The sequence below is a fragment of the Conger conger genome, chromosome 3 (genome assembly GCF_963514075.1).
Source record: "Conger conger chromosome 3, fConCon1.1, whole genome shotgun sequence".
Classification (NCBI taxonomy): Eukaryota; Metazoa; Chordata; class Actinopteri; order Anguilliformes; family Congridae; genus Conger; species Conger conger.
Window position 1 is genome coordinate 69893674 of NC_083762.1, and position 12363 is coordinate 69906036.

Here is a 12363-nt window from a genome sequence, read left to right on the forward strand (position 1 = left end):
TATAATAACAATAACAAAAACAACCCACAGTAGGCCTACTACAGGACCCGTCCCACAGCAGGTGGAGATGTGCACACGGTAGACCGACATTGACAGAAAGCAGACGTATGGCACAGCAACGTCCAATAGACGATTTGACTGCTATCCTTCAATGCATGCCAGCCAACTGTTAATGCATAATGCAAATAGCTAATAGCTAATGCATGCTCTCTCACTACAAATAACAAACTCTTGGCTTGTGTGCTGTTATTCTGATAACCACAGAAAGTATTTTTGTATATTTGTGACTCCATGGTCACTGAATGAACAGTTCTTGTTCCCCTTGAAAAACAAACAAGAATCGTGAAAACATCAAACATTTTTTAATAATTGGATAACGAGTTTCCAGCGGTAGCTAATAATTTATTTTCCAGGGTTTTTCCCGTCCAGTTATTTACTGACCCAATAGTGATGTGTTCCACACCTTCAGATAACTATGCTTAACTGGAGTTGATATTCTAAGTAAGCAGTAATCACACAGATAAGGTCGCTGTTTATGTTTTATTGCAGTAAATACGCAAACACAGGGTAATACACAAGTACAAAATGTGATTTGGTGATTTCATTCTAACACACTTCAGCATAAGAGCTCTCATCGGACAGCTTTCAGCGTATGCAAGTAATAAACGCATCTCGATAATACTATAAAAAGCAGCAAACAAGATCAGTACAAAATACCATAAATAAATAAATATAATTTAACATGTATCCCCTTTGAGGAAATCATACACAAAGACAAACACATATAAGGCTAAGAGGCTAGACAGAATTTGGATGCTTCATTTATATGCACTTTTGTTTCAATAGGCAAAATGTTCGTAAATGTCCCAAGACAACAGTACAAATAAAGAAAACAATTTCTGTGAAGACATGAACAAAGTTTTTGATGAAGGCAAAAGCATGTGGACGATAGTCTTCACTCTAATTTGGTACGTCGGAGGATTTTTGCAGATGTCAGCCTGTTAGAGACAGTAGAATAACCTGCCTGGTTTCTGTTGGGTGAGTTTTGTTGATGTGTCTCGTCAGCCCAGGCGAGGAGAAGAAATCCTCCCCACAGAATCTGCATGGGTACACCTCACCAGCCCCCGAAGTTTCTGTCATCGACGACTCTCCCCCGAGGTAGACCAGGCCGGTATCGATTGAGTTTGGTCTTGCCTTCTTCACTGTGGAATTCGTGCCTTTCTGGTGCAGACCGGCTGACTGCCTGTTGTGTAGCGCCAGGTGTTTCCTCAGGTACGCTTGTCGCCGGAACTTCTTAAAGCACTGCGGACAGTCGAACGTCATCTCTTCTTCGGATCCAGGGTCTGACAGCTGCGGAGAAGGTGTGCTTGCTTCCCTGATGTTGACGCTGTGATCCTGGACGGCTGGCACAGAGATGGACCGGCTGTCCTCGCTTTCCGTTGAGCTGCCGTTAGGATGTGCGCTCCTCGGCTTGTGCCAGCGCCGATGGGAAGCCAAGTTGGCTGGACAGCTGAAGACTTTATCACATTCAGTGCACCGGTACTCGACCCTAACGATTCTTGAACACTTATGTTGCGCTAAGGTTAAAGGGTCCGAGTATCTCTCCTTGCAAAGTTGACAAATAAACTCTCCAAGAGGGCTATTGGAGCGCGGCTTTGCATCCTCATCTGGGCTTTCTTTGATGCGCAACCCAAGGACTGGAGATGTAGTGACGTCATCCCGGTGTACCTGTTTTTTCTCTGCCAGGGTTGAGCTTGAAGGCCTGTGCTTTTTTGGGTTCGCATGCTTTGCTTTGGTGCTTGAAGAAGCGGGTCGCTTCACAGCGATAGGAACTGAATCGCTGTACATGGAACCAAGTTTCGTTGTCATTTCTGCCAAAGAAGGGAGACATGTCCTTGGAGAGCCGTTAATTGTGAGGCTTGGTTCCGGAAAGGATTCGGCCTGAACCGGTGAGCTGGAGTTAAGTTTTCTGTCAAGGCAATCTCCCGAAGGACAATACTGAGGGTAATCTGCGCTGACAGGCCGGTTTGGACTCAGGGTCGGTGCGCATTCAGCTTCGGGCATCCCGCCGAATTTGAGCCTGTCCGGTATATTTTGAATATAGCTGCTGCAAACTGATGGCAAGGCTGCGGTGTTGTTCAGTGCTCTGTCCATAGTGCGAGGCATGTCCGAGGCAAAGGCGAACACTTGGGACCCTTGCGACAAACAATCATCTCTTACCCTGTAAGAGATGGCTCCAGTCTTTTTCCTGCGCTTTATCAAAAAACCACGTGGCATCGTGAAGGTTAATACTCCGCACACAAAACAGTTAACGTTAAGACGTGGAAACCAATTTTCTTCACAACGTAACACAGGATAAGCGCTCTCTGAGATGTTTGCTAACTATAAATCTGCTCTCCCTCTGCTTGCTCTGACGCCAAACGCTCACTGCCTATTCCTACCTCGCGTGGTCTTTTTAAAGGCGTTGTGAGCTCATTGTGCGCCCGAGGGAACGCAGATGGCTGTGGCCCAAGCGCCAATAGTGGCGGCAGGCAACCTGATCCACCCGGGGTCTCGGGGGAGAGAAGCGGCAGATGTCAGCACCCCCCCCCCCCCCCCCCCTTACCCCCACTCCCTGACGCGTGGTCCCTCATCATTATGTAGATTGGGCCATGCCACACGCCAAGCTTCTCCAGCTTTTGTTCGTCCGCTCTCCTCCGGGACTCCATTCAACACACGCGTGCCGTATCTTTGTCTCCATTCAACAGGGAACAGAATGGAAAGAGGGGAAAGTATACGTGTGTGATAAGGAGGGTCGAGGGGCCGTGGAAGGAGGGAGTGTGCGCTGAGGCATACAGTGGAAGGAAAAGCACACAGCATACGTTTAGGTGTGCCAGGAAAGGGGGGTCCCCAACGAATCTCCGAAATATTAAGATAGATAAAAAAAGTTTAAAATTCCAGCTCCATCAGTCTAGCTTTACCCCCCCACCCCCCAAACACACCCTCCAGCGTCTGATCCCGACAATAGCAACAGTCTGCCGTGCTATTGTCAGCGAAATTAACCCTTTTCATCACCCGTCTCCAATCCGGCACAAAAAAGACACTCCATCCACACCCCCTCTCTTTCTTCTTCGAATAAAAAAGGAGGAATATATTTCGATCGGCATCAGGCACTTCCATAACGCGATAAGCGTCCTACAAATGCTCTTAGGCCACAAACAAAAGCTTTTTAAAAAATCAATGAACATATACCGTTTTTTGCCCTCTGTTCTTATAAATCTTTCTGCCAGGATTGTCTACATAACATATCTGACAGTCCCATCTCCATGCCAAAGTGAGACGGACGGTTAGGCTAACGGTTTTTAGTTCAATGCCTTGCCTCACTCATTATAAATTCAGTCCAGAAAGTGTGCATATTTTACTCGATTATGGGATTTTATGGATGTGTATGTTTACAAACACGTTTGTATGACTCTTCACTCATGCATCTCATACCTGACTTGGATATCAATTTCTGGGATTTACATTTTAGACATTTTGGCGGTTACTTGTTCTTTATATTTTCAATGGGAATCGTTTTTCATGTGGGAAATCTTTAAATATCTCAGGTGCCGATTCGTATTTTAGCCCTTACTTTTAATTATGCGTTTACTGAGTCATTATTCTACTACTAAAACTTTGGTTCGAAGTCAGGCACAAGTTCGGCCAGACGACGCTAATGAATATACAGATTGTGTTTACACTTTATCGAGTGTGCATCTCCTGAACCACTCTCCCCCCCCCCCCCCCCCCCCCCCAAATAGTAGCCGCCGTTCAGTGTCTCTTGGGAATGCTGACTGCTATTGCCCTGCCCTGTCTCCTGCAGGAGAAGACGCATAGGTTGGTGGTGGTAGTGTTTTGTGTGTGTGTGTGTGTGTGTGTGTGTGTGCGCGCGCGTGTGCGTTTGGAAGGGGTTGGGGGGAGGGGGAGGGGGGGTCTTTTTCATTCATTCTTTTCTTTTCTTTCAATGTTGGAATTGGAAGTTTGAAAGTGTGCCTTGCAGCCCACAGCCACGCGCCCACCGTGACCCCGGTGACCCTAATTTACATAAAGCTGGAAAATCAAATTAAGCTTTTTTTCCTGAAATGTACCCTGCCTGATTTAACGCACCACCATCCTACAGACGCACAGGCCAGTGGACTTTTAATACGTTGAATGAAACATGCAAATAAGGTCGTCTGACCGGCAGATATTTTCCATCCTTCATTTTTGTATTGAATAAATGTGTTTTGTAGATATATCCAAACTTTGATTACAAAAAGTGGCTGTATTTTCGTTTTTACAAACTTTGTTGTACATTAAATTGGTTCAATTTGGAAATAGAAACTTTTATTTATTAGCATATTTTACAGTACATAGATTAATTATTATAAGAATACAAATTAAACCCACTACACACTGACCATTAATTACATAAAAACTTTTCAGCTCAACTATGAATCAATCAACTATGGCTCAACTATGAATCAACACATTCACTTGCCTTTTAACATTATTGAAGGCTGCATATTTTGATTGTTTGGATGTTTCCACAACTAAAGGCCATATACTGTCGCCAATTGGACAATGTCCAAAGTCTCAACCATAAGCACTGTTGGTAATTAAGACTTACTTGTCTTACTGGTCGACCACTTAGTTATTACATGTAATATTAATTTATGGTAGAAAAATGACTGAATTATCTTACTAAATGTAAAACATTCTGCCGATATAAATGAAAATTTAGATATAGGTCTAATTTGGATGATTTTTCACAATGTCATAGCTTATATTTTCAGAAATCCGACTGTGTTCTAATTCACTGTAGCAGAGGATTCTGTTTTTGGGCTTGTCTAGTCCTTTACGAAATCAATCAATGAAATGGTAACTTTTTCGATGCAGTAAACGGTGACCTCAATGCCAGTTTAAAATAGGAAGAAATACTTATTTAAGGCAAACAATAAACAAACTGCAAGATGAGATTCCAGAAGCTTGCACAACATACAGCAATACAGACCTGTTATACTGTTGGTAATTGAATGGCTGTTAAATGGTAGGTGATATGAGGAAATTCAATTCATACTGGGTTACTCAGTTTATAAATACCCAAAGTTATGCAACTATAAGCCATTAGTTAGTCGAGGCTAAATACACGTTAAGAAGGCTGGTGAAAAAGGACAGTTATGTCCATAGGTCTACTATACATTTTAACGTTTCCAACATTTCTGTTATACTCTGTTAATACGAACAAATAGGCCTAATGTTAGGGATATCAATATTTCAAGCACAGTATTTCTGTCTTGCTATATTAAACTTATGAATCGTAGGCTAGTGGATCTCTGTTTTTATAATGCCAGTCTTAGTTTTAATCTGTAAAGTGCATAGTATAGCACCTGGTAGGGCTAATAGCGCGTAATTTATACATGTTGGTCCCCAAAAAAAATCGTTGCAGTAAAAGAAAATCGATGGCCGCCAATGAATTATACGTTCAACTGAAAACACCTTGCGATATTCTGACCGTTACCAATGGAATATATTACACAAACCTTACCTGGCAACACGTGTCAAAATGGGAACTGTGAAACACTTGACTCGCGCAGGGGACTAAACTACTTCCGGCTTGCATAGAATCAGCAGCGCAGTGGTTGCTTATGAAAACGCTTTAAGCAATAAGGCGCAATGCCATTATTTTTACTTTTCCAACATGTTCACCCGACATGCAATCGCTTAGGCCAATGTGTTCGCATGTTACTGTTACAATGTAACTCACAGGTCAACACATTTCGTTCAAATGGTAGGTTAACTGAACGTCATATGTTCAGACAACTCCATCATTAGCATATACGCTATTACAACACAAAGTTTTGAAAAGTTTTGAACACGCAGGCTATTGGGAACAGGCAGTAAATAATACAAAACAGGCCCAAATATTTAATATTAAATAAATATACAGTTAAATGCAAAAGTAGTTGAGGTAAAAGAGCTGACTGATTGCTTTAATTTGATGATTTTTACTTTCATAGTGGGTGATACCTGTTTAGCAATTACAGCCATTTTTTTTAATAGTCCACCAATTTCAGGGTTGCAGAAGTAATTGGGAAAGTTAACATCATTTAAAATGAACTCATTTAGCATTTGATGACTGCCTGAATTCTGTGACCCATAGCCATGGCCAGCTGGGCTTCATGAAGATGCTCTGCCAGGCCTGTACTGCAGCCATCTTCAGCTCTAACTTGTTTACAGCGTTTTTGCCTTCAGTCTTGTCTCACAATGTGAAACGCTTGTTCATTAGGATTCAGTACGGGTGAATGACGTCGCCCTTTAAGAACATCACGCTTTTTGGCCCTGAAATACTCTTGCTGCTTTAGCCCTGTTTGGGTCATTGTACTGCTGGAGGGGTGATGTGCCACCCAATGAGTTTTGAGGCATTTGGTGGGATCTCAGCTGTAAGATGGATGCACTTAGATAAACTTCGGAATTCATCATGCTGCTGCCGTCAGTATTCACATCACCAATGAAGACATGTGAGTCAGTTCCAGTGGCTGCCATACATGCCCAGTCCAGTAACACTAACTCCACCGTGTTTCACAAATGAGTGAGGGTGCTTTGGATCAGGATCCGTTTCCTTCTCCGCACTTTACTCTTTCAATCACCTCTGTACTCATTTGTAAAAGTTGTATTGGATACAAGTACACACATGCATCTATATTTATGCATTTAACACACAATCTTATTCAGTGACTTACATACGGACATGCATACCATTATAGGCAAGGGACAGTGCTAATGCCAAGCAAGCTGGGTCACTACCGATAGTTGTAGTCAATACACAATCTTACAACATGAAGTTAGAGTCCATTGTAGGTGCAAGAGGGAAATAGAGAATATGCCAATAGTATTGTTAGGAATAAAATGGGTTTGAGCTTTAGTTTTGGATTTAACATATGAGTTCGGTTCATTCGTTGAGCCAAGGTTACAATTTAATTGGCTGTGCGACTGCTGTCCTGATTTCCTGCGTAATAGAACTGTGAAATAAATAGGAAATATTGACAAATACGTAGGCTTTCATATCATATCATATAGCCTATCCATTTTGCTTTTTCTGCTCGACGGAAATGTCACATTCTTACAGCGATCAAATTCATTAGACTATAGCAAGCATAAAGCTGAAAAGGCTGTAAAACAATTAATTTACATTTTCTACACCATCTATTATTTATCTGCGGTAATTAAAAAAAAAATTAAAAAAACCCGAATCTATTTGTTGACCAAAACGAACATTGTCCAATTTCATTGATGTGATTTCCAAATCTTTCTGTTCTCTTTTGTTTTCCGTGCCTTCCTTCAGAAGGAATGCGTGAGGTCTTGTTGCTACGGGTCTGAGGGATCTGCCAATGAAGGCGCAGCGGAGCCAGCGATTGGATGGTGGCGGTCGCCGGCCATGTGCCAGTGTGAGGCGGCCGGCGAGCTGCGGCCTGCGCTGCCCGAGGCGTCATTTGCATACAGCTGTACCCGCTTTGCAGTCTGCTGCTTCCGAGTTAAGAGAAAAGAAATGCACTTACAGCTAGCATCCGTGACCCACCCCTCCCCTCCTTTTACTATACCCGACCAAATTAAATAAAGTATGGAGGGGGGTGTATTCTAAAGCCGCAAATTGCGATCAATTAGGAAGGGCTGACAGCGATAACACACAAGTCTCCTGGACCGGCTGGCGAGGAATTCACCCGAATTCCATAGATTGGGAAGGGATCACAAAAGACTGTACTCCTTTGTGATTTTTGTATGGTATTGCGGACTGAAAGGGATTATGTAAAACAGTACGTTAAGATATATGAAAAGGCTACACGAAATATATTTAGGCAACATTTTTTTTCTCATATTCGAATCAATATGAATGGCATGTATGAGGTTATAATAATAATCGACAGAATTTTGGGCTACACATTTCCTTTTAAAGTCGACCAGTTTCCAAAGACTGGCAGGCCTGTTTGATTCAGTCTGAGCTTTAAACCATGTGTGATTATCAAAGAGTCATTCACAATAATTAAATGAATGCATGCACAGAGCTGGTCAGGCCTCTATTTGGAAGTGGACAAAGGGTGTCATTCAGTCTAACTGCATATGGCGCGTACATTGACTATATGCTAAGTATTAGCCTTCTTTTTTAGGAGGCTACGTTGGCAAATCTAAACAATTGTCTTGATATGGTTCCATGTTATGAGTTAAAAATAGAATAAGCGTTTCACATGAGACGATTATCGGCATATCTTAAATTGGTCAATATCTGGCCGTTTGGTTCTTGCTCTAATCTTATGCTAGGTTGTCTAAACTTTCTGCAAGCCATTCGAATAGTGCAAAACCCAGATTTTCTCAAATCAAAATTATTACAAGATTATTGGTCGAAAGGTCAGGTTCAGTGTATCACTATGTAGGCTATATGCTTTTCAGGTTAAATTAAAAAAAATCGGAATGTATGTAAACCAATTTGTTGGTAAACTTCATAGCAGTTTCACGCGAATAGCTTGTATGGAACTATTTTTTAATGTCTGATGGAAACATGCAGCGACTGGAATTTAAGTTTGTGCTATTCCCGGTGGGCTACCTTTCTCAGCAGCCTATTACGGTTTACGATGTTTACTTTGTTCATAATCTAATACAACAATTCAACCTGGCTCAAATCAAATATTGGATTTATAATCATGTCATGCGGAACAAATAAAATCATAGCCTCCGTATGAGCACAAAAGCCAATTTAACTTGTTTAGGCTATTATTGTGTTATTATAAAGACTTGTTAATTTGGGACATTTGGCAGCGCAGTGTCGGCTTTTAAGCATTTACAAGTCATACTACGATGTATGTCATATATATATATATATATATATATATATATATATATATATATATATATATATATATATATATATATATATAATAGGCCTCTATGAATTATACAAATTTAAACAAAGTACATTAACGTAGCCTTCTAATAGTTTCTATCAATATGAAGACATGCCATTTTTTCCAACTCCTTAGCTTACTATAATTCTACTACTACTACTACTACTACTACTACTACTACTACTACTACTACTACTAATAATAATAATAATAATAATAATAATAATAATGATAATAATAATCATTTAATTTGTGTGAACCTGCATTTCACATCTCATTGTTTCGCAGAGATTGGTCGCGCAAAAAAATAGCATCGTGCGCCACCCAGTGTTGATGCATAGATAACAGACCACTGTACTGTATCATAGTGGAGCGTGCAGCCTAATGACTGTCTGTATTGTAACAAGATAAGTGACCAAGAAGCAAGAACAGATATGAGAAGAGTTGGGAGAAGTTATGGGCGAATGTATTACATTACATAATAAAGGTGAAATTATTACATCATTCGGCTGCTCGAAGGTACCCATTCTTCAATGGGTCGATTTATCTGTCCGTTCATCTCAAGCTTATATTACAGCAGCAAGCGAGCTTTGCTTTATATGTCCCTAAACATGTATATTTGATTTAATATCCCAAACCTTTTCTTGCTGAGCACAGCACAGGCACTGTAGTGCTCTCCAAAACGATTTGCACCCTTGATGAAAATGAGCAAAGAAGGCTGTAAAAAATGAATGCTATTAATACTATACTACAGAGCAATATATGGAAAATAATAATTTGTTCAAGTATTTTTCTAAAACATATGGCTCATAGTTATTCACATTCCTAATGATTCTTTGAAATATAATCATGCAAAAAATAATTCTGTCTTTTGGAAACTAGTTCAAGTTCACATTTATCTTATGGAACTTTATTGTGGCCTCGCATTGCTTCCTATGGGGTTTAACGTGGAAAAACCGTTTGTAATCTATCACTATGGGAAAAGTGAAGAACATGTTGCAGGGTGAGCTTAGGTGGAGGAATGATAAATAGAAATTTAAAACTGTGAAATGCATTATCTGATTGTGTTGATAATTTGTTGCAGAAGCACAAATGAACATAATGTAACAAAATCTGTATTTGGTCCTCAACATCCACACAAACTTCCAGCAATCTAAGGATTAACAGCTATTGGCGGTTACTGCTAAGGGCTATCAGATCCACTTCTGCCTTCCATTCTGACTATTTAGAAGAAAACCACCATATGCAGAATTCCCAGGGCCAACATTGAAAAACTCTGATCTTAAGGGTCATCATCATATTAACGTAAATTCCCTCTGGGCTAGATACTGAGAAGTGGAATTTCAATTAGAGGTGATTGGGAGTAAGTCTCGATACCCATATATAAAAATGAGGCAGGGTCATTGTTTTGTTCTGTCTCTAAATGTTATTTCAATCTATATGTAAATTAAAAATGCATGTGTGTGGTGTGAGTCTATGTGTGTGTGTGTGCGTATGAATGTGTGTGTATGTGTGCACATGTTCTTTGGGCAGGGACATTTTTCATTTATAAATCACACCCTAGAATTACGTTTAAAAAGAATAATGACGGTATCATTATGATATTTCGTAGGGGAGAAAATGACATGCCAAGTGTATTTGCCACACAAGTGCCATTTGTCCATTCAAAGTAAGAAAGCCTTTGAAACACAGGGATTTCAGCCCTTTAAGTTCAGCCCTTTAAAAAAATGCAGTTTCATCACGTCGACATTGTACATGACTGTAGCAGTTGTCTGAGATCTGTGCTGATACCTTGATGGAGAGCAGCCTGATGTTAGCGATATGGCTGATTCATTTAATTTCCTGTCTTTTCACACTTCCAGCAAATGCAAACATTTCACCTCAAACATAGTTTTTTGTGATTAATATTGATAATATCTCACCACAATGGAAAAATAAATTGGTCATAAAATTATAGCTTCATGCATTATACACTAGTTACAGCATTAAGTGTCTTTTTATGTCACATCCTATTCAATATGAAACATTTTTATTAAATCAAATATTTTCATTTATTCACATATAGCCTACTAAAATGTTTCTTGCTACATTCAGCCTGTTAATCTTATAGTAATCACAGTCCTATAGACCCCACTCACTCTTATTATACTGTATATGAACATATATATTAATATCATTAAAATATGAATAATGTAAAAAAAAAACCATTTATTTTGCTTGCAGAATATCTTTCCATGTTTCCATGTGCAGGTAGATCTTCCGCACAATTTCACTTGTCATGGCGATGAACTAAAACCACAAAAGGCCTTTACTTTCAGTGTTATATTAAAGATTAAGTTTCTCTGAACATATAGGAGATTAGGATATTGAAGGAGACATTTCGTTCTGTCTTGGAAATTAACTTTTCTCTGATTGGTAACGTGTATTTTTTTGCCTAAATCTTTTCTTGCATTCAATATCATCAATACCGGCACAGTCAACCCTCCAAAAGGTAATAATGACAATATCCACCAGGGGTCACTGTGACACAAAAAAGAAAACAGCCTGGGGAAAAATATGAATGTGGGCTGCCAAAATGTACTTCTGAAAAGGGCCTCCACCATTTGTGACCTCCGTGACTCTTGTGGAATGTGGGCCAAAGCTTTACTACTAGTAAGCATTTGCTGAGGCTGTTTTCTGACTGATATTATCTGACAACTGAGTAGAAGACAGGAGTGGATCAAGCTATGGAGCAAATAAAAGGTATTTAGTTTGAGCTGTGATGTCCAGTTAACCTGCCTCTTCCATGCCTGTCTTAGAGAGACATTCTCTGCTGTACTATTAGCTCTCTAATTTCCTGTTTGCCTACTATTTTCCCCTAACTTTTTCATAATTTATCTTGAAAGGTGATAGTCATCCATCCAAATAAATAAAGCTTTGCATCGAAATTGAAAATGAAAAATTTCCATGGTACATTACATCACATTACATTACATTACAGGCAGAGCCATTGCTTTATTTAGCTTCCACATGCACACACGCACACACACACACACACACACATGCATGTACCCACCCTCCCAAGTTTGGCTTGACCAGAATAAGTTACCTTACCTCCTGGGGTCATATGGCACAAAGTGTGTGTGTGTGTGTGTGTGTGTGTGTGTGTGTGTGACTGTGAGTGTGTGTGTATGGCTGTGTTGGGGGGTGGGGTCATTCAGTAATTGGGGAAAAGAGGTTGGTCCTCTGTCCAGATGCTCATTATCTGGAGACAATTGAGGGGTGGTAGATTTTAGGCAATAAAACCATAACATGCTGCACCCCTTCTGTTTAAATGCTGTTGAATGCAATTTCAGTTTTGAGACGGTGCTACTGTTTTGGGTCAGGGGTAATGGACATAATCAGACTTTCACATATCGACTAACGCAGAATAATAAATGTATTAGAATTAATACTTTAAGCAGATAATTTGAGATTTTACAGTAAA

The 12363-nt window shown here is 40.1% G+C and overlaps 1 protein-coding gene across 1 annotated transcript; it reads right to left on the minus strand.

Annotated features, from left to right (window-relative positions):
* Nucleotides 1-867: 867 nt before the first annotated feature.
* Nucleotides 868-2349, minus strand: LOC133125320 (insulinoma-associated protein 1a-like). Its single transcript, XM_061237148.1, has one exon. The coding sequence runs from the start codon at nucleotides 2275-2277 to the stop codon at nucleotides 994-996; it is 1284 nt and encodes a 427-aa protein (XP_061093132.1). The 5' UTR covers nucleotides 2278-2349; the 3' UTR covers nucleotides 868-993.
* Between the last annotated feature and the right edge of the window lie 10014 nt (nucleotides 2350-12363).

Coding starts and splice junctions, on each gene's coding strand:
- LOC133125320 (XM_061237148.1), bottom strand. CDS start 2,277: ATGCCACGTGGTTTTTTGATAAAGCGCAGGAAAAAGACTGGAGCCATC.